The 22,837-nt window shown below is 41.7% G+C and overlaps 1 protein-coding gene across 2 annotated transcripts; it reads right to left on the minus strand.

The window, feature by feature from the left end:
• Positions 1 to 3,239: 3,239 nt before the first annotated feature.
• snrka (SNF related kinase a) lies at positions 3,240 to 22,754 on the minus strand. 2 transcript variants are annotated; one of them, XM_015042225.1, is made up of 9 exons: positions 22,643 to 22,754; positions 18,902 to 19,615; positions 13,864 to 14,005; positions 11,314 to 11,526; positions 10,383 to 10,517; positions 7,307 to 7,496; positions 6,076 to 6,176; positions 5,400 to 5,957; positions 3,240 to 4,313 (listed from the first exon to the last, which is right to left on the minus strand). In XM_015042225.1, the coding sequence occupies exons 2-9, from the start codon at positions 19,578 to 19,580 to the stop codon at positions 4,277 to 4,279; spliced, it is 2,055 nt and encodes a 684-aa protein (XP_014897711.1). In that variant the 5' UTR covers positions 19,581 to 19,615; positions 22,643 to 22,754; the 3' UTR covers positions 3,240 to 4,276. The 2 variants fall into 2 exon arrangements, with proteins under 2 accessions (XP_014897711.1, XP_014897710.1); XM_015042224.1 differs by lacking the exon at positions 3,240 to 4,313 and having other exon boundaries at positions 4,678 to 5,957.
• Between the last annotated feature and the right edge of the window lie 83 nt (positions 22,755 to 22,837).

Genomic DNA, 22,837 nt, shown 5'->3' on the forward strand with positions numbered 1-22,837 from the left:
GCATGTGTTAAATCATGAATTCTTCACATCCAGGGTAGGGACACATACACACTGGCGTGTGAGGGCCATTGTAGAGGGCCGACTAAAACAGTTTGAGAATAATCTCAGGAATTTTCTAGATAAAACATAGAAATTTCTGAGTTCCAAAATTTGAACTTTTGGGAGAAAAAAAGTTCAGAAATTTTAAGATTAATCTCAGAAATTTTCTAGAAATAACATGGAGATTTCTAAGTTTGAAAAGTCTACAATTTGCTACAAAAAGTCTCTGAATTTTTAAATTAATCTTAATTCAAAAGTTGAAAATGGTAAACATTTGAAACTGAACATTTCTAAGTTCTCAGAAAAAAAAGTTGTAGCAACTTTTTGACTTTCAAACTACTTAAAATTTCTAGAGAAACCAACAAAATTTCTGAGTTTTTTAGTTGAAATTTACTCCTTTATTTTTTTTTTACTACAGTGGCCCTGATACGCCATCATACACAGAAGATGAAGTGCACTTCTGTAACCTCCTGGTGCCTTAGTTTCCTGCTGTTTATTCTATAAAATGTACCAAACAGGTTGCAGCAGGTTGCTTTGGATCAGCCTTGGCTTCAATAAACTAACAAACCTGGAACTTAAACATGAGTCCAGTTTTTTCTTCTCCTCCAACAGAAGAGATTTTCCAAACTCTCCTTCTATTTGATTTCATCTTCAGAGACATGAGCTGTCGGAAACAGAGTGTGTGTCCAGTGGGCGTGATGTGTTGAAGGAAACCGGACCTTTTGTCTTCCTCAGAGTGTGTGTGAGGAGCACACGGCGTGCCAGCTGCTCTGGAAGCTTCTGGGTCATTTGAGCTGAGAGAGAGTGCCCCTCCTCAGCGCCAAGCACCTGAAAGCTTTTCAACACCTTTTGCTGCTCTGAGTATCATTCAGAGACCCTCACAACTCCCATCTGAATCACGTGAAGACAGACCGATAAAGTCCACTCAGTGTTGGAGCTGAATGGACGGAGAGGTAGGAGGTCCATGAAGCAGGACAGACGGAAACAATCTAGAACTATGAGAATGAGAAATGATGTCAGTCCTGTTGGGATTTAAGACGGATTTTCACATCCCAACCTGATCTCTGGAGCAGATCCAGGGGAAACCCAGGCTGGAGGGTCGCTTGACCTTTTAGGAGGCAGAGCTGGATTCCTCTGGCCGGGTTGGTCCTGCTCACACTTCTCTGTCTTCTCCTATTCATATTCAGCAGCTCTCCTACCTGTGGCAACACTGGCAGGCCTTGAAGGTTAGATTGAGATTCACAGAAACATACAGAGGAGCAAAGGAATCCTGTTGTTCCACTTCAAGTCCTTTAAAATGGACTGAAGTAAAGAAGAAATCCCAAATTTACATGAGGCTGAACTGAAACCTCCAGCTCCAAACGCACCAGATCTCTTCATGGAGAAAAGCTTGATGCTCTGATGGGAAGAAGACTGAGCTGTCTGAATGATGGAAGGAGTCAGGGTGAGGCTTTCAGACCAAACAACTCTGGACCAAAACCTGCAAGTTAGATAAAATTGCAGAAAATGGACTGAATATGACTTTGGATGGGATGAATCAGTCTTAAAGGGGTAGAGGACCCGGACCCAAGCTCAGAGGGTAAGAAGGGAATTTATATATATATATATAGATAGATAGATAGATAGATAGATAGATAGATGGAGAGAGAGAGAGACTTTTATATTTTTACCAGTGTTGCTCTGAGAAGTATCTCTTATGAACTCAGCATATATGTCGTTCCACCAGGTGGTTGCTAATTGCTGCTGACTAGTCTGAAGGAGCTGACTGAAAGTGTTAGAGGAGGGCTGCTCTGTGAGATGGAAGCTGCAGCTCTGAGGAGGAGCTGTGCCTCGAAGGCGGAGCTAGGGCCACCCAGGCATTTTGCACAGCTGAATGGTTGCCATGGAGATTAAAGGAATTCTCAAACATGCATTAAAGAATCAAGGCAGGACTCCAGATATTTTTGGTGAAGCAATAACATTACACCATAAGCCTCAAAGATGTTGATTTTACAGAATATTGGCCCTTTAACAATACGGTGAGCTTGATATCATGATAATGGTCTGATGTACATGTGTTCAAATCTGAAAATAAATAAAACAACAAAAAAAACTCACATGTAAGAGACAAAATTCAACTTTTATTTTTTGGGATATTACCAGAGCTATATGTATTGTCTGACAACAGGTATCAACTCCAGAATATTACAGTGATGTTTTTTTTTTTTTCTTCCTGTTTGTTGCCTTTTGGTCCAGTAGGATTTCTGTGGCTGATTCTGCTCCAACACTGAGACACATGCACATCATTCACCTGAAAACAGCTGAGTAAAGACAACAGTCAGACAGCTGACGGTATGAAGAGAACTGTCATTTTGCCCACGCAACTATCACATCCATACAGGATTACTACGGTCATTATAAGGCTAGTTTTACTGTACAACTATGCACCAAAATGTTCTAGGTAAAGAGAGCACCATATTTACAACTCTATGTACATTTGGTTCTTCAGAAAATCTTTGACGAAACTAAAAGTTGACGGCGGCAGCTGAGAAGCTGCGTAGGTTTGGAATTGACAGAAAAAGTGAAGCTAATGAAACGTCTCTGTACAGATAGCTGCAACACATGCTATAGCTTATTGCCAATGCCCTAAAACATGGCCGCTCTTCCACTTCCTGCCGACTCTCACATGGCCGATTTATTTTTTTAAACACACCAGCAAGAAACACAAACAATAATTAAACAGCAGACATTTCATAAAATGTACATGTTTAAAAAATACATTTTTCATCTTCATAACGCTATGTACACAACACATGACTCAGCAGCCGCATGAACAGTGAGCTTTGGGAGACGTTCAGGTGTGAGGAGGAGAGAACCAAAATCTATCAGCTTATTTTTCCATAGTTGGTCAGCAAGTGACTTTTTAATGCAACATCATGCAAGAATTTATACAAAACGCCGCACTTCTCTTCAAATGAAATGTTTCTGTTAGAAGGTGCTGCTTTGTAAGTCAGAAATCTTTATCCAGTCAATGTATTCATGAAGGTACAGAAGGAGGTTAGAGCCACTGAAAATAAGAAATCGTTCTTGAATTTTGACTTTTTTACAAAAAAGTCAGAATTCTGACTTTAATTTTAATCTCTTAAAGTCAGAATAATGACAAAAAAATATCTAAATTCTGACTTAAAATTTCAGGATTTTGACTTTTTTCTTAAAATTCTGTATAAAGGTCAGAAATCCAAGAAAAAGTCAAAATCCCAAGAAGAAAGTTGGAGGTGACACTTTTTTTTGATGGGGTGTGCATAAGACTGACATGACACTGTCATAAACATGACTTAACACCTTTAATGAACATGAATGAGTCTTCATGAATGTTTAAGGCTGTTGTCATGAAGTGTCATTTGGTAAATAATGACACTTTTAATACAGAATTGTATTAAAAGTCCATTAAAATGGTCAACTTTACATTCTATCATTGTTTATCAAATGACACTTCATGACAACAGTCGTAAACATTCATGAAGACTCCTTCGTCTTCATAACAGGTAATAAGTCATGTTTCAAATCATCCTGCAGCTGTATAATAATCCCACCATGCAAAATGACCAGTTCTAATTCTTAGCAACTGATATGATCATCATTAATGTTCATAATGTGTAGATTCTGATCGGAACTTTAAAGCTGCAGAGGAAAGTCTGACAGGAAGAGGAGCTGCAGATTGTCTGAGTGCAACAGGAGGAAAAGCAGAGCTGATGAGTGAAGGAGTGAACACAAACATCAGGAGGAGATTCTGTAAAAATGATTGTTTTGATGGAAGGAATCCACGTTAGCAAAAATATGAATAAGTTGCTGTCCTAACACCTGGCAGCCCAGCCAGCCTTGGACTTCCCTCCTCCTGATGATGGAACATGGTGACCTTTGAACTTTACACTGTTTGCTCATTATTAAAGGCCAAAAGGGCGTGTTTATGTCATTTATGGCTTTACATCCGGGCAGGCCTTTCCACCAGAACCAGGTCCAGTGTTAAACCAGTTCCTCCAGTTCTCACCCAGCAAACAGCAGACTGGTGGGTCACTGGTTCCGTTTCACCATCGACTCTTAACTGGGTCAGGATTTAGAACAGCTTTGTGGAAATGGGATCAAAAGTGGCCAGAACCAGATTCTGACACTTCCTGTAATTCTTCCTCATTAGAGGTAAAAACAGTAAAATCAGAAGAAGGTTTATAGTGACACAGAGGACACTTTGGTGCTGCTATGGTTAATGTCTGTTTTCCTGGTTAAGCTGGAACCTGTAAGTGGGACCTAAGCTGACCTCTGACCTCATCATGACTCTGAACCATGAACCTTGTTCTGGTGCTGTGGTTCCTCCACAGCTGAAACTCCCAGAGCAGTAGAGCCCAACAACACCAGATGAATGTTAGACAGGCTGACAGAGCAGGAAGAATCGACTGGAAACTCAAACCAGTCCCAGAACTCTGAACCCGAATCTGAATGAAGCTCTGCTTACCATCACATCCTGAAACATTCCACGTTACAGTTCAGATTTGACCCAGGCCTGGAAAACTGACAACCAAAAAAGCAGCAGAGATCTTCCATCGACAGACATCATTTCACCTAAATTCCGCTCTGAACTGTTTTAAGCTCATATAAAAAGCGATGTATAGTGGTTTCACTTCTTTATCAAACTGGACTCAATTCTGACATTCAGCTGAAGAACAATAAAGTGCAGTTGGTTAAAAAAAACAAAAAAACAAGTGAAAATGGTACAAGCAAGTGGCTAAAAACAGGCGTTTAAAACAGAGGAGCTGGGTGGAGCGGGTGAGGGGGCGGGGCCTCAGATGACCTGGCAGCAGCTGGCTGGAGCTGAGGTACACAGCAGAGCGTCTCTGGAGCCGCGCTGGATGTTAACAGAGATGCTCTTCTCACACAGAGGTAGTTGCAGCACGCCATTTTTCAGGCCGTGCAGGTTGCTGTGAGCGTCCCTGCTGCCGGGCGGCGCCCCCTTCTGGCGGAGGTGCAGCACGGCGTGGGAACGGGGCAGGCCGGCGGTGGGGAGGCCGATGGAGTCCAGGCTGTCAGTGGAGCTGATGCAGATCCTCCACGTTGGTTTCTCCTTGACGCCCCAGGGGTCCAGGATGACCTTGGCCCCGCCCCCTGCTCGGCCCCCCCGCCCGCTGCGCTGCTGCAGCTGCAGCTGCGAACTGAGGCAGAGGCTCATCAGCTTCAGACTCTCCACCAGCTCGGCGCCACGGCTCGCCGTGCGGGAGGGCCGGCTCGCCGTGCTGAGGGCCGGCTTGGTGGAGCTGCTGCAGCAGCTGGAGGGTCGATCCTGTCCCTGGTGGCCCCCTCCGGCACCCCCACCACCCCCTCCACCACTGCCACCTTCCCTCTCCCCGTTACCAGGGGGGCTGCCTCTGTCTGGGCCAGAGGAGCCGCCACCATCCGAGGGGGGCTTCCCCTGGCCGGAACTGCTGCCCCCCCCAGTACCACCTTCGCTGCCGGGGGGCCCCTCGCTGCTGTCCCTCCGGTTCCAGCTGTAGGTGAAACCAGAGTCCTTGTCCAGGCGCCTCCTGTGGCTCTCTGAGTCGTCGTCGCTGGTCTCCGAGCTGGAACAGGACGACCCTCGACCCTGGCTCTTGCGTCTGTGGTAGCGTTTCTGCGTGGGGCCGGGGGACGCGGCCGAGGCAGCCCCGGAGCCCACACCCCCAGCCCCGCCGGCGATGTTCATCTTGAGCCGGCTGAGTTTGGGTGGCAGACCCTCATCCATCTCAAAGTCGTCGTCCGATTCGCCCTCCTCCTCAAAGATCTGGTTGAGCACCGGGGCGCTCTTCCTGGAGGTGAGGCGGTTGGTGATGGAGGGAGGTTTCCGCCGCAGGATCACCTGGGTCGGAAGGGGCGACGGGTCCTGTTCTTCCTCCTCCTCTTCATCTTCCTCCACCCTAACAGCCACGCAGTAAGGACAGGGCCAAATTAGCAGAGGATCAAAGAGAAACAAATACACCAGATCACTGGATCTGCTGAGTTCAGATCCGAGAGGAGGTTGAGGTAAACTCTGACCTGAACAGACAGATCCTCTGCTTGGCTGCTGATGTGGAGGGACCTGCAGCTCTGAAGGTCCCAGCAGCAGCAGGGCCAGAAGCTGCTGCTGCACAGGCTCCCTGAAGCAAACACAACACAGGACAAGTGTTACAGAGATACACACACGCACGCACGCACGCACCTATTTATAAGGGCAGAGAAAATCAAGTGGCAAGTCAGCGACAAGAGCAGCCTGAACCTGCTTAGCCAATCAGGTCATCTGGATGATAAAGACCCTCTGAGTTATTTCAACCATATTTAACAGGTTTCTGGGATTTTATTTTTTCATCTCCGGGATATTATTAAATGGGCAGTGCTATGTATTTTCCAGACACATAATGCCATTTTATAGCACAATCAAGTAACTATGCTACCTTCAATTGTTAGAAAAATGTTTTATATGCAAAATATGTCAATTTTTTTTTACTTTCTAATTAACATAATGAAATTGGGCTTCTTTGTCTTTAAAAACTCCTGCTCTTTCTGAAACTCCACCTTGAGGAAGTCATCATGGTTCCTCTATTAACCCTTTAACAATGTTTTTATCAGCGTTGAGCTAAGAAGTAACTCTTGTAATGAGCTCAGCAGATGAGCCGTTCCACCAGGTGTTTGCTAATTACTGCTGGTTAGTCTGAAGGAGCTGAGTTTGGAATTTTTGGGGGAGGGCTACTCTGAGGCAGAAGCTTGGAAACTGAAGCTGTGAGGAGGAGCATTGTCCTTGAAGGCGGGGCTAGGTCCACCCAGGTGTTTTGCACAGCCTAATGGTTTCTATGAGAGATTAAAGGATTTCTCAAACACGCATGAAAAAAATCAAAGCAACACTTCATATATGTTTTTGATGAGTAAATAACATAACATGATGTGAAGCTCAAAGTCAATCTTAAATATTACTGCCCCTTTAAAATTAGAAACATCTTGTCAAAAAACCAGTCTACAAAATGAACTCAAAGACAAAGCACTCTAGATCAGAGCTTCTGTGTCTATCGGTCTTCAGTAATCTAGAGATACTTCCTGGTCTTACTGGAATCAACTACACATGTCCATTCATTAGGAGGCAGCATCATCAGGGAACATCCTGCAGTGCCATCAATACTACAGCTGATGGCTTTGTTACGGCTGCACGCTTTTGAAGCTGAAGGACAGGTCTGGTCTAGTCAAAGTACAACCCTTCAATCACTTCTGCACATGCGAGATGAAACATGATGGAAACCTGAGCTGAGTCGGTGACCGTGGCCTCCTCCCGCCGGCCCAGGTCCATCATGCCTTTGGAACGGTGTCCGTTCAGCAGGTTCTCTGCACTCCGGGCCGGGGACTGGGGGCCCCCGGCGTGCGAGATGGACGAGGAAGCCAGAGAGTCTTCTATGTCCTGATGCATGTCCATTCTGGTGGGCCAGGACTGCCTGCACACACACATCACACACACATGGTCTGGGTCAAACAAGAGAACACCTTGTCACATTACATTTGAGTAGAGCGACAAACTACTGTCACACCTGGTACAAGAGCTGGTAGCAGCTGCAGAACTGCTCTGATTAAATAAACCACAAATCAACACCAGAGGAGGAAGTGATCCAAACTTAGTGGTGAATCAGATTCCTTAAACCAACCACTAGATCTCTGCATGTGTTTGTGATTTCAGCTCAGTGTCAGTTCCTCAAAGTCCACATTTCTCCTCTTGTTCTGATGTAAATAAAGTTAACTAATGTTCTAGGATGTTGTGCTGATTCAAAAGAGACGTTGGTTGCCCTAGGGAATGGAGAAATGCAGCTCTAACCCTGCACACTGCTGGTCATCTGGCTGAAATGAGGCTGTTTCTCCATCCTTTAAAAAAAAGAGGAAAATGTAGCAGTTAGGGAGGAACAAACAGCTGCTCCCTGGACGCCAACGCTCCCGTTACTGCTGTAGGAAGACATGATGGTGGAGGAAAACAACTCTGGCATTGTTTTACTACACAAGTTGATGAACAGATAAGCCAAACTACCATTGATTTGTGCAAACTTGTCAAAAAATAAAAGATAATTCTGTGCAGTCACTGAACTCAGCATGCTGGCTGCATGAAGCTGAATATTAGACGAATGGTTGACCTGCTTTCATGTATTGATTCAACCAAAAATTATCAAATCACTTTGGAGCACAGTGACATTTTATTCCAACATGGTCCTTGAATCATTTCACTGATTGGCTGAAATCCCAAGAGCAGAGGTTAGGAGGACAGTGGGTACTAGCTTCGGCGGTACTGCTAAAATGGTTTCTACTCCATTCATGCATATTCAGGTATATGTGATGAGGAAACTATCAAAACATATCAAGCATTTTTAGAGGAGATCTCACAGTTGAGCTATTAAATGGTAGGTCCTAAATGCCTCGTTCACATGGCAAGATTTTTACGCCAATTTTTCATTCCGACAATTTTGAGGACAACTCAAACGTCAGGATGGCTTTTAAGATAAATTTAGGAGATGTGTGGTGGTCCTGGTCTGCTGAGAAGGATGCCAGGACCGTTCCGGTCTAAAGCTGTTGATACTGAACATGATGGATTGTCTTGGCCTGATATGGCAGCGTGTGTGGTGTTCCCTGATGACAAACAAGGATGCAGCCTGTTGACTGTGACATGTAGCCAATCAGAAATCGAGTTGATGGAAACACGGAGTGAATTTTAAATAAAGAAGACAAAACAATGGCCATGGTGCACCAGAACGTTCAAGCTGATGTCATTGCATCGTTTTGCCTCTGTTAGACATAATCCAAACATTATCATCGTTGTTTCTTCCCAGTCGCCCATGTTTGATTAACCTGAACTCCCGTTTGGTCTTGAGACGTTTTGCGAGGTTTCCCATCTGACATCTGAATGTTGGTGACTAAAATAAGAGTGTGTGTGTGTGCGTGTGTGTCTGTGGTTTGTTGCTCCTGCTGTGTTGCACGACACCCACTATATGATGAAACTTGTTATACCTACAATTTTGTTATACAATATTGTGTGTTTTCTCTCAGTTTTTAAAAATCGACAGAATACAAAAATCCTGTAGAGACTGAGTGAACCCTACAAACACTGAACCACTGTATTAAATTATTTCATTCTTGTTATTATTGCTCTTGCTTCAAATAAAAAGAAAATCATGTTTTCAGTTAGTTTTGAATATTTTACTTTGATAGAACCTTCATCTGTCTCACTGTGTAAATATGAGATATTTTAACTTGTGACATTAAAGCTGAGTTTCCTGTATGAGAATAAAACACTCCCACTTTGGATACAAGAAGCACAACACACACCTCCAGATGTCAGTGTGGTGTTTGGCTAGATTACTGTTGCTATGTACACAGCACTGGAAAATTTGCTGACACACACCTTCTCCCTGGTGTCTTAAAGCAGGTATGGCGTTAATGAGAACCTGGACATCCAGGTCACCATGGCAACAAACAGCTGCTTCAAACTGATTCGTCCAGTTATGTTGAGCAAAATATGTCTCAATGTGTGATCCTGCTAAGTCTCAGAGCAACAATGCTGGCAAGGAAGCATGGAGCAAATAGCTGAGGGATGAACCAAACAAGGACTCATCATCTTAGTTTATAGCAGCGTGAGTAATGGTCGAGGTCCAAGCTACCGCTAACACTGCTGGGAAGGAATGTGAGAATTAACAGACATTAGAAGTAATGATGGGAAATGATGATGAGACACAGATTGCTCTATGGCTCAGAGGATTTCTTTCCTCCAGTTCTCTGATCCAAGCAGGTGGAAGCTTGCTGTGACCACGCCAGGGCAGTTCCACACTTCACACAGCAGCTGCGTTTCCACTGACCATATAATTATGTAATATGACATTTCGAAAAGGAATTTGCTTAATGGAAGCACACCAATTTTGAAAAAAAAAAAAAAAAAAAAAAACAACAACTTGTTTTTCAATAAAAAGGTCTATTTTTTTGGTCGTATCAAAATTGGTTTATTTTGCAGAACTGCAATGGAAACACTAGTTTCTGCATCACACGAGTCACATGACCAACAACGGGATCTTGTCACTGGCTATAGCAAGTAGGTGAAAGATGTTTGTTAATGACGTATCACGTGGACAAGCTTCTTCACGTGTGGTTTTCATTGTGTTTCTTATTTAATAGAAACACAGCAATTGTTCTTTCATGTTCTTTCTACATTAGCGGAATATTGACAAAGTTTTGCCCACATCTGTAATGGAAATGCACTGAGTGACTCAGATCTTTACTTCGACAGTGACAGTGATGTTTAGCTACCACAGGTTCCTGACGTCTCCCTCGGCAGCGGGGGAAGCTGTTACCTGAAGTGTGCCTTGATGTTACTGGGGCTGGAGGAGCGGGTCTGGACCTCCTTCTCCTGCTTCTCCCTCAGGATCCGCTCTGCTAACAGGTAGTACGTTGCTGTGATGTGGTTGTATTTGTTGGTCTCCAGGGCTCTGAAACAGAACACACATGATGAGGAGAGGAGACAGAGGGCCCAGCAGGCACACTGTGGACCGATTCAAGATATCATCACTGTCCTTAAATAAAGACTGGTCACTTTTAGACAGTGATTTTTTTTTTTTTTTTTTTTGCCTAAATCATATTTTAACAATAAAAAGGGATGAACATTTTGTTTAGATAAAATCACTTTTGCCAAACAATGACTTTAGCCATTATTTTAGGAAAGTGACAGTATGTGAAACTGATGTTAGCAAAGCCAGCTAGCAATGTGCCTCTGTAAAACAAAATTCTTCACCTGGTCCTTACACAAAGAGATTTAGTCAATATTAGCTACACATGCTAAGCTAGTTACATACTGTGTGTTTTTGGACATAAGTTTCTGTTTATTGCTAGCTGTTTGCCACCTAGCTTGGTGTATTTGTGTGGGGAGCTCGTCTTGGTCTCAGTCACAATACACTGTAGTGTTGGTCTTGACTTACAAGGCTACTGTGGATTTTACGTAAAACAGAGCAACACAAAGCAGTGCAAAACTATGAAGTGGAAGGAAAATCATTCATGGTTTTAAAGAGCTTCTAAAAAGAAAAAAATCTGACAAGGAAAAACTGGGAACTTTGGTTTGCCAGCAGCCTCTAACAGGTTTTCTCTCACCATACAAACAAGTGACTTCCTATAATCATGTTACAACCGTGGATTCTACCCAACAGCACACTCTGCAGCATGTTTTTATGACAGTTGTATAAAGAGCAACAAATAACAGAGCATTTTAGTTTAGAGGGGAATGAAACATACTCCACTATAGCCTCCCGGTCAGCGATGTCTCCCAGCACCATGCGCTGGATGATGCTGTTGTGCTCCTCCTCTGACAGGTTCTTGTGGGAGACCAGAGGAGTGCTGTACTTGGTGGCCGGCGAGGGGTCCACCCCCTGCAGCCAGGTGTGGCTCTCAATCTCCTCCAGTGAGGCTCGGCGCTTGGGGTCCCTCTGCAGCATGCGGTCTATCAGACTGGGATGAGATGGAGAACCAGTTGAGAAGAGAAGGACAAGATACACTAAAGGTCAGAAGAGGAAGTAATGTCGTCTGACTGCTCATGTAGTCTCCAGGTCTTATTGATCTACGAACACTTTATGTGAAAAAGGTTTAATTCATCATAATTTATCAATTCTTGTGTTTTGGCTTCTTTTAGAGGTGCTTTCATTGGAGGAAATAATTTCCCTTTGCTGCTAAATCTGAGTTTAGACCTGACATTCAGTACCAGTGACACATTTAGAAGTTTTTATTGGAGAAATGTTTATCTTTAGAATGTCTGAGGTTTTTCTCAGCATGTGAACTCAAACACTGTCTCACTCAAACAAACACATCCTCTAATAATTAAGCTTGATCTGAGCCACAGGTCCACTGGTGTGAGCCATGCATGGAAGATCTGAGCATACAGTGTGTTGTGTTCACTGACAGTGGGAGATGTAGGCTTTGATGGAGCTGAGAATGTTTTTACATTTCTTCTAAATAGTCTTTTTCAGCAGAGCATGCTATTTTTTTCACAATATTTTTATTTAGCAAAACATAAATTTACAATTTTATAAAACATTTTTTGGCACCTATTGACTCTTAATGTCCATAGTGTGTGTTGGTGCAAGATAGTGCATCAAGAAATACAATACAATGCACTTACTGTCAGCTGTTTCGTTGGTTTTTTTGTAACAAAGGGAAAATACAATATTCAATTAAAAGTAAAACTGAAAACAAATCCAACCCCCTTCACATCTCAGCTCACCAACGTCAACACAAAAAAAAAATCTCATCACATATTTACATAAAAACAAAAGAGGACAGGAACAGGCACATTCAGTGGAGCAAAACCTAAGTTTGAAAAATAAGAAATAAAACATTGCAATTTCCTGTAAAACATTTTTGTACATCCTTGTAAAATGCATTTAATTTTCTCGAGCTTTAAAAACGTCTTGTCTTTAGCCCACAGAGATACTCAGGGAGATTTATCAGATTTCCAGGTAATAATAAAGAACATCTATAAAAATATAAAAGTAATGAGGAGGAGTCAAAGATAAAAATATAGCAATAAGTGGACAAGGCTGCAGATTCACTTTGATAACAGAAGAAATAATTAAAGACTGGACCAAAGGTCAGAGCATGCCATTGTTAATTTACAGTATTATTTACTGTACACCTATGTACACTGTACACATTATTTATTTATTTTACCCCTTATGTTCAGTCTGAACAGGATAATGCCGAGGATCCAGATGTCTGAGGCAGAGAGGCAACACAGAGGGACTGCCTGAATTTTTATTTCTACTTAAACTTTTACTTTAGTTTGAAAAGCAATTCTTAAACCTGTCGCAATAAGTGATTAATCAATTAATTGCATGGTAAATTAAAATGAGCTTGATCATTTCCATTCTTCTGATATATATATATTTCTTGAAGGGTGGTTTTGTTTAGAGTCTTAATTCATTTTATTTAAGGTTTCAAGGTTCTTTTTGTGTTTGCAGAGATGCGCTGTGCAGCGGGTCTCGCTCATCATGCAGGGCCGGTTCAATGTTGAATAAGGCCCTGAGTAGAATTTGACTTAGGGGCCCCTCTTGCTGCTAAGACCATCAGCACTACCAACAAGGTTTCAACATGGATTTAGTGAAACCTGGAGAGGGGGCCTAGTTTCATTGACTGAGCAGTCAAATGTAATTGTAGTTTACTAAGATCCAAAACAATCTAAATATGAAGATTGATCTTTGAACTTTTACAAAGTAAACTTGCCAGCTCCTTAAAATCTTAAATTGAAATTATAAACAATTTATAATCTCTTAATTTATCTATCCTGTAACCATTAAATCAAATTCAACAGCATCAGTATTCTTTTAGTTTGTTTATGCTTTGGGCCGGTTCTAAATGTGATCAGTATTACATTGAGTTTAAATTCACTGACTTAATTTGGATTTAACAGAAGTGCAAATAATTGATATTTATTTTAATTGTATTTATTTTATTTGTTGTTTTTAATATTCTGTAGTTGTGGGTTTAAGTACTGTCAGCAATGTTTTCCTGTAACATAATTACCCAGTAATATTTACGTTTCCTGTCAAATTACCATCCTTTAATACAAAAGCCCGGTGAACCGCCACGGTGCCCGACCACCAGGGTCAGCAAGTTTTCTGGGGAAAACCCTGCTTGTCTGAGTAAAAAGTGCTAAATAGAAGAAGTTTGATTAAATGTCATTTTTCAGAGGTACATTCGGCAAAGGGTGGAGAAAAAAACTCCACCTTAATAAATAATACATAAGTAAATAAATGAAGAATGAAGTGGAGAGGACGGCGGATCCATACTTACTCTCTGCAGGCACTGGAGACGTGGGCCGGTACAGTGTATTTACAGTCCATGATCATGGTGAGAGTCTCGCTGTCGTTTGCTTCCTGGAAAGGCGGCTGGCCGCAAACCAACATGAACAGGATCACGCCAAGGCTCCAGATGTCTGAGGCAGGGAGACACACAGAGGGACTGCCTGAATCTCCCATCACTCTAACAAAGACAGACCACTGACAGCAAACGCCTCACTGCCACAGCTAATACATAAACCACCGCAGCCAACAGCCCAAACAAACAGGAAACTCCATCTGCTAACAACAATAACGAAGCATCAAGAAATGATTCAGCTTAGCAGAGGCAGGATTAGCTTTTCAACACGTTCTCCAGTTGACAACCACAAACTTCAGTGGAGTTTAAACTTCAAAGGGATTTAATGGGATGGAGCAATACTGTAAGTCTAGCAGAAATCAACGTGAGTTTTTCACATGTTGATGTTAGAAGGATTTTTTTAGCTGCAGATGCATCATTGGCAACAAATGATCAAGAGTTCACTAAAGAAATGCTGTTATTGCATTTTAGTCAATAAAAAGTTTATTTTCTTATTTTGAAAAGGCATTGAACTATTTGTTTTTTTTTTCATCTTTTAATTCACTTTCAATATTGTATAAATAAGCTCAAGTGGTTAAGAGAAAAATCTACAGCTTGAGCCAAATTTTTTATCCGATTAATTGATTAATCATCCGAATAACCGACTACTAAACTACTTCTAGAATGCAGCTTTAATTTATTTACATCATAGATCTGAACACAAAGCCGCACCACAATGTCAAAATGTTCCATTACTTTTCCACTGTAATGTCAGGGTTTGTTGCTTGCTTGATTTTTTAATTTCCTTCATATCATGAAAAACTATTTGCATGGCCCTGTTGCTAAAAATCTGCTATAAAAATAAAACTGCCTTGCTTAATAAACTAGTGACATAGACATGTTATTAGAAAAAAATATATATATTAATTTGTAAAGGTGATAGCAGTCAAAACAACCTAACTTTATTATGACAAGGTCGACACACATCATTTCTGTATTTTGGTAGTTTGTGTCCTCCACAGTAGAGCACAGTGAGTTTACAGAAAATAAATAGTATCATTATTCACATTATCTTTCTAGGACCAAACTCCTCTTGGTGTGTTCCTTCACACAACAGCATGAGAACTGCTTACAAAACCTGGTGCAGCACAGAAACGCAACGTTTAATGTTTGTTTTCACAGCTGGGGGTTGAGTGATGTTTTTATGACATAAGCCATTAAACTGCTGAAATGTGCGAAGCAAATAAACTTGAACTGGTAACCAAAACAACTCCAAAGTTCGCCAAAGGATGGCGAATCAGACTTGTTAACATCTAAAGCATGTTTAGCAGCATGGTGTGCTGCTAAACATGTCATGATGTTTCACAAACTTTCGGCTTCTACAAGATATTCACATGAACTGTGGGTGCACCAATTTATTGGCGCCGATTTCCTTAATTTTGGGAGAGATGCGACCGGCTGAGACTTACATGTGAAGCAGATCTTATCCTGCAATCTTATCTACATCAGCAAAGGTCTAAAAATCAACCACTGTCCTCTTCTGCTCTGCTTTTAGAGAGGTTTGACTGTTAGCCCAGTCCACGTTTGCAGTTAACAACAGTCACCCCACTGTTACCAACTCAGTGACTTTCTTGCTATATTTAACATTTCAGAGAAAAAAATTGGCATTGGCCAAATTCAGAATGAGCAGGTCAAACCAGAAAACTGCAATCAGTGAACCTCCTCTGACAGGAGGGAGATCTTTGTGCAACTGCTGCACATCTGCTTCTACGCACATTCATCCTAACCACATCCGTTGAGCTCAGGCATGGGCTCGTGTGGTTACTACAGCCTGGGTCGGCATGTTCTATCTGCAGACTGCAGCCTGGAGCCTGATCCAGATCAAGATCTGAGGCCTACAGCTCCTGTTGCTAACTGAACAACTAGTGCTGCAGGGACACAATTCTAGTTTTTAGTGCACAACAGAGTGATCATGTGCTGGCCTCTCACAGACTCTACTATGGAAAACAGTCACCGTGGCCTATGATGCTCTGGTTAACATCATGTTCTGCTTTTCATCCAGGAAAATTTAAAGAAAACCATTCCACCTTCAGAACAAATCCTCTTTATATTTATTTCAATGTCACTGTTTGTTGAATATGTTTTTCTTTGGATGTGAACTCGTCAGTCAGCTCTAGGTTTCTCTAATTATTATTGCCATAAACTCTTTCTGACTTTGGATCTGGCCTTAAAGGGCCAGTATTATTTATTTTATTTTATTGCACAATCAAGTAACTATGTTACCTTCAGTTGTTATAAAATGCTGTATATATCAAATATGAGTTTAAAAATTTCATTATGACATTTAAAACCTTAATTGGGTCTCTGTCTCTTTAAGTACTCTAGCTCTTTCTGAAACTCCGCCTTCAGGAAGTCATCACAACAAACCACCTTTAAGTTTTTACTACCATTGCACTGATAAGTTTGCTAATTGCTCCTGGTGACATTTAGCCAATCAGAAAGCGAGTTGAGGGAAATTCTAAATAAAGACAACAAAACAACGACCATACCACACCTTAAGGTCTAGTGGACATCAGAAATGTCTATTGTTTTTTTCTCTGTTATACATACTCCACATATTATCACCATAGTTTCTTCTCAGTCGGCTATGTTTGTTCACTGAACTCACGTTTGGTCTTGAGACGTTTTGCGAGATTTCCCATCTGACTCACTAAATATAATGTGTGAGGTTTGTGGTTCAACACCACACTGTACGACCAAACCTTTTTTTTTTTTTAATCATCACATGCATACGTGTGTGTGAACCAGATGTTTATATACTTGTGCGGACCTATTTCTGTCTACATCATGAGGCAGTGGAGACCACTGCTTCTTGTGGGCACAAATCCTGGTCCTGATGAGGGGAATGAGGTTTCTGGGAGAGGGGTTAGGTATGTGATGGTTCGGGTTAGGCTGTCGAAAATCAATGAAAGTCAATATAAAGTCCCCACAAGAAATGAAAACACGACTGTGCGTGTGCGTGTGTTGTAAGACCTTGCTGTCTGAAACAGGAATTAGAAATAGTGATTTAACATGAAAAGGAATATAATGCCTGAACATAAATTAATTTAAACCAAGACATTTACTGGTTTGAAAGTTATCTGGTCATGTCTGCTATTTGTCTTTCAATAAGCACAGTCATTGTTTGTCCCACATCTGTCCAATGATTTATACTCAAAGGCAAACTTTGCTACACTGAAGTCTGTTTTTCATTAATTTATTAAATTTGGCTAAATACAGGAAGCATTTTCATAGACAGACTAAATCCTGATTTTATAGATCAGAATTGGCTAAGTTAGGTTGTTCTTTTCCAATCGATATCTAGAAAATGTGTAAAATTTCTTCCAAAAAAACAATCCTGAAAAACACTGTAAGTTACACATTCCTTTCCAGAGGCAAATCTGATTACTTTACTTGTTTAATTAAAATATTCACAATTCTTAGAGACTGTTGAGTGGATAAGCCAAAAATGTTATTTGGTCCTTAAGTCCTATTGACTTTATGATTTTTCAGCTCATGTGACAAAACGTTTGGACACCAGTGATGTATGGCTACCTGCTAGGAAAAGCGTGAGTTTGCTGAAAAGCAAAATGCGACCTAATCCTGTGCTGCTGGAGATGCTTCAGACTTTACCACAGTCAGTCTGACTGACATCACCTCCACTTGGCTGCTAAATATTCCAGTATCTCCTTACTGGCATTACACTTCAGAGCAACATGCAGTTCCTGAACAGTGAAATGTCTTCAAGAGAAGTCCATGTGGATTTGAGATTTTAAGGAAGAATTTCTACAATGTAATCACAGATTCTTCAGCCGCACCTTTCAAGTTTCTGATAAATATAATAGAAAAGCGGAAACAGAGAACAGGTTAAATTTAAAAGTGCTCACTGCACTGACACGTGACTGATGAGAGATTTTTCAGCATCAGTGGCGCTCTCACAGCACCACATACTTAAAAAAAAAAAAAACCTGCTTAACCGGCCACATTATCTGACTTTAGTTTCTACTTTAAATAGAACAGGCTGGTGTGAAAGGTATGATGTCCTGTAATGAAAGGACAACAGTAGTGTCTGCACTCTGCTGGTCTCCATGGGAAATCAATGAGACAGTTAATTCAGTGCAATGGGACTCCCACAGACATGATGAGATTGAACACAGCTGACCTTGCACCACAGACCCAACAACAGGACGAGCGTCAGGCTCAGCACCCTGCAGCATCCTGCAGCTCCAAAGGTTCTGCTACACAGAACCCATCAGAACACACAGTCACACCACCGGGTTAGAAAATACCCTTTTGAGATATTCCAGCTTTCCGAGATGCATTTCTAAAAAATATTTTAGATACGTTTTGTGAAAAGAGTCCACGTATAGACTAATTTTCCACAAACAATTTGGAGCTTTGTTCCACACAAAAATCTGTGAATAGATAAAAACTGAACCAAAACAGTCAGGTCCCCTTACATCTACATAAACTGCTAGAAGAGGAACAGAGCTCATGTTATCTCTGTGGTTTAAATTAAGTACACTGAAAATAAAACTAAGAATGATGCATGAAATATTTTGAGTGGTTTTCAGTCTCCATGAGCTCACTTACTCTTCCTGATGAAAGTGGTTCTCTCCTCTGACTCAACTCAACGTTACTGCTTAAAAAGGAATGGTTTCACAGAGCCAGAGCTTCTGGAGGTAAGAAACCCAAAACAACCTGTGCTAAACCAACATGGATCCTTTTAGCGCTGGAGCTAATGGATGGAAAAAAAAAATCCAGCGAGAGAAGGTTGATTATCTAAACCATACTGACCTTATGCCTGGTGGAAAATATACATCCACTGTAAAGAAATGGTTCACATTCTGTTTGCTCATGGGCTCCTACTCTTGAATAATTTCCTCTAATTAACAATGTGACTCACTGCGGCACGTCGCCTCGGGTTGCTACGTACCTACGGCTGGAGCGTCGTACTCGTCGCCAAGGAGGATTTCCGGAGCAGAGTACGCCAGAGAGCCGCAGCTGGTGGTCAGCTTCTTCCCCGGCTGAAACTTGTTGCTGAAGCCAAAGTCGGTGAGCTTCACCAGTCCTTGTTTCTCGAAGAACACCACGTTCTCAGGCTTCAGGTCCCTGTGCACCACGTGCAGTCGGTGGCAGTAGGAGATGGCGTGGACGATCTGGGCAAAGTACTTCTTGGCCAGCTCCTCATTCAGGCCCTCCTCATGTTTCATGATGTAGTCGAACATATCTCCCCCGTCTCCCAGCTCCAAGATCAGGTACAGCTTCGTCTGAGTGTCTATCACTTCGTACAGGCGCACGATGTTAGGGTGCTGCACCAGCTTCATGCAGCGCACCTCCTGGAAGAGGTGGCCCGTCGCCACCGTGTCCAGCTTGGTCTTGTCGATGACCTTCACCGCCACCTTCTCCCCGGTGAAAACGTGCCGCGCCAGCTTGACCACGGCGAAGTGGCCCCGCCCCAGCGTCTTGTCCAGGTCGTACAGGCCGGCAATTTTGCCATCGTATCCCCGCTTGAAGCCCGCCATGACTGGAGAGGGTGTTGGGGATAGGGGAGCGCCCCCTGCAGGCCGGGGCAGCTCGCTGGGCTCGCGTGGGTCCAGCTTATTTCGGTTCATCCGAGGCTGAAGAGGAAACCCATGGCTCCAGTTTCCTAAAGGGGAAGAGACACAAAGTAAACGTCCGACTCCTGGCATTGTTAAGTTAGGCATTTCCTCAGCTCATCGGTCTGAGGCTTTGAAAGATTTACAGAAGGGTTCTTTTTCCAGACAAGAATGATTACATAAGGGATGCAACTACTGATTATTTTAGTTATTCTAATAATCTATTGATTATTCTGACAATTAGTCGGATAAAAAAAACGGGTAGATTCTGGAGATTTTTCTTAAGCCTTTTTTTATACTATATCAGAAATACCTTCACGCTGCAGTACATCACTTTTTTTAAAATAAAAAAATATTTTTTTTTTATAAATTTGTTAAAATTATCATTATGTGGTGACAGTGTTCTCTGCCTTCTCCCAGTACTAACTACAGAAATACACCAGCCAGAAACAACCAATCAGAGTCGAGAGAAGGGCTTCAGCGCTGTCAGTCCCTCAGGTGCTGACCCCACTCACTAGCTCAGTGGTGACCAAAGTTGGTCCTTGAGGGCCGCCATCCTGCATGTTTTAGTTCTCTCCCTGGTTTAACGCACCTGCATCAAATAATGGCTCTTTAGAAGGCCTAAGAATAACACTGACATGCTGAGGAGGGACAGAACAAAAACATGCAGGATGGCACCACTACTCTAGCTCTTTGCTGGTTCACCACAACATTGCCTGCCAAGAATGCTAAGGCTAGTTAGTGGAAGGTTGATTGACAACACTAAACCCTGCCTCCTGGCTCTTATTAGTTGTTTTTGACAGGGAGCGGTGATTTTCGCAGATCGCAAAAGGGACGAGGTGGAGGATCTCTTTTTTTTTTTTAACAGATATCGAAGAAATATATTTTTGTAAAAGTTACACACTGTAGCTTTAAAAGATGCATCAATTCCTTTTCCTATTGCTTAAAATGCAATAACAACATTTTATTAGTTTACACTATATTATTTGTAACAAAGGATGGTTCTGCAGCTAATACTTCTAACATCAGCATGTGGAAAGCTCAGGCCTTTCTGCTTGACTTATCAACATAATAAGATAGCAAAAGGTGCTTGTTGAAAGATTTTATTTTATTACCCAATTTGAACATGGTGAAGCTAAAATGTGGCATTAAGAGTTCTAGGTTGAACAAATTTTCATTTTTTTTTCCTTAAATGCAAAATGTATATATATTCTACACACTTTTTCTACACACTCTGAATGTGTTGTTCTTTTTTATTTCCTTTATGTAATCAGGTAAAAACCCCATTGGGATCTACATCTTTTTTCAAGAGGGACCTGGACAGAAATCTGCAGCACATAACAACCTGGTTACACAAAAGTAAAACAAATTTAAAACAGTTTAAAAGAATATGACATTGGTTAATAGAATCACACTGCATGTTTTTAACAACAGCTCAAAATTTTTCTTCAGTTAGCAGCTAATTGATTACTAAATTAGTTGATGATTAATTCAATAATTGATTCAATGTGATTAATCTGATTAATTGTTTCATCCCTATGCTATACAACACAAAACAGGAAGGATTTTTAAATTTGACCATTGGGTGCACAAATCTCAATTTAGTGTGGAACTTTCTCAGAAATACTTTCAAATGTACGCTGGTCAAAATATTTCAAAGACTGGTACTAAATAAAATAAAAATAATACTTTATTGATCCCCTAAAAGAGGGTGGGGGTTGTTGTCCCAGCAAAGCAGACAATACAAATTAAAATAAATAAAGTAATATGAATAAACATACAACAATAAGCCTTAAAATAGAGTCAGAAGTCTTAACTAGACAATACTTTCTCTAGGATTTATTTGACAGCCAAAACTAATCAAAATCACTGAAGTCTTCAGAACCTAGTAATGTTTTAAGGATTCCTCCAACCACCAAAACTGAACACCTTGGAACTGGGCTTGAACTTGTGCCAAATCCCCTTTCACTAAAAACTCCAAGGCCGGATTAAGGTATGAGTGTTTTATGCAGTCAGTCTTTCAACAAATCTGAAGAGGCAAACAAGATTTTTGCTGTATGACAATCATCATTACTATAATGACATGCAAACAGCTTAATATCCATGCAGCAGAGGCAATATTTCACAACTGTCCAAGAGTAAACGGAGCAAAAAAAAAATGTACTAGTCCACTTTACAACATGTTAACAACATAATAGAGATAATCTATAAATTCATAAAGCTCACCCATAAATCAACAGTGAGCTGGCAGAGGTGCTGTCAACGATCACTAACGTTCAACTGTTTGTATAATTGGAATCCTGAGTTGATGACTCTCCACAATAAAATGTAACGTCTACACCCAATTCTTGTTTATAAAAGCCACTGACGCTTGTAGTATGATTATTGCAGTCTAAAAAAAGAAAGAATAGCATAAATCATAAACACAAATCTAATCACATTTATGAGCTGATGTCAACGTCTGGCCGCAGCTGAATCCATTCTATTACACAGCATGTCTGTTTCCGGGCGCTGTGAGGAGGTTGGGCTTGTTTTGACAGGATGGCAGCTGCATTAGCCTACGAGCTACTCCACATCCGCTGCCTCCTGTTGGGAACCGCAGCTAAATTTTAAGGGACATAAGCGACAAAACAGACACAGTCCAAGCACAGAAGTTTTGGGAAAGCTAGCTTAGTAATCGGCTGGCTCAGTTAAATTAACAGTTAGCCTAACATCACCCCAGACGAGCCCCGGTATTCATTGATTTAAATCGTTAGCTTAAAGACCAATTGCAGTTAAGTAGAGTTCTTTATTAGACACAAGCTCACACTAACAACCACACAAAGCCATTTACAGTTGCGTTACACCGCCGCGGCCAAAGGAGCTTTGAGACAGCGAAGTATCAGATATTCCACTGTTAGCTCCTGTAAGCATGTAGCGGTTAGCATGCTAGAGTTCCTGCGGTACGTTGCGCTCCGCTCCTTAGTCTCTTCGGCACACATTAGACCCAGAATCTGGCTTTCGCCTGTTACCGGAGCTCGCGAAAGACATTTGCTACCATTTATAAGAAATCTGAAAAAAAGAAAAGGTCAGCGCACCTTGTTTTTGGTGACCGCGGCACCCATGAAGCCCCTAAACCCAAGATTCATCCGTAAGACGGGACATCGCATCGTTAGCAACGGCTGCGCTGTTCGGAATGGCTGTTTCCTCCCAGCCGGGGCAGGGGGCAGAGACGCGACGTTCAGGTGCTTAACATAGTGTCGATATTTCTAGATATCCTTATTTACTCCGAA

The sequence above is a fragment of the Poecilia latipinna genome, unplaced genomic scaffold, assembly GCF_001443285.1.
Source record: "Poecilia latipinna isolate Pla-1442-1.1 unplaced genomic scaffold, P_latipinna-1.0 Scaffold581, whole genome shotgun sequence".
Lineage (NCBI taxonomy): Eukaryota > Metazoa > Chordata > Actinopteri > Cyprinodontiformes > Poeciliidae > Poecilia > Poecilia latipinna.

What these genes read in the sequence shown, in the direction of transcription:
- snrka (XM_015042224.1), bottom strand. Translation starts at nt 19,580, where the DNA reads ATGAACCGAAATAAGCTGGACCCACGCGAGCCCAGCGAGCTGCCCCGG. An exon ending in GTACGACGCTCCAGCCGTAG is followed by an intron (nt 14,006 to 18,901) that starts GTACGTAGCAAC and finishes TCCCTGCCTCAG; the next exon opens with ACATCTGGAGCCTTGGCGTG. An exon ending in CGGTCACCGACTCAGCTCAG is followed by an intron (nt 6,177 to 7,306) that starts GTTTCCATCATG and finishes TGTTTGCTTCAG; the next exon opens with GGAGCCTGTGCAGCAGCAGC.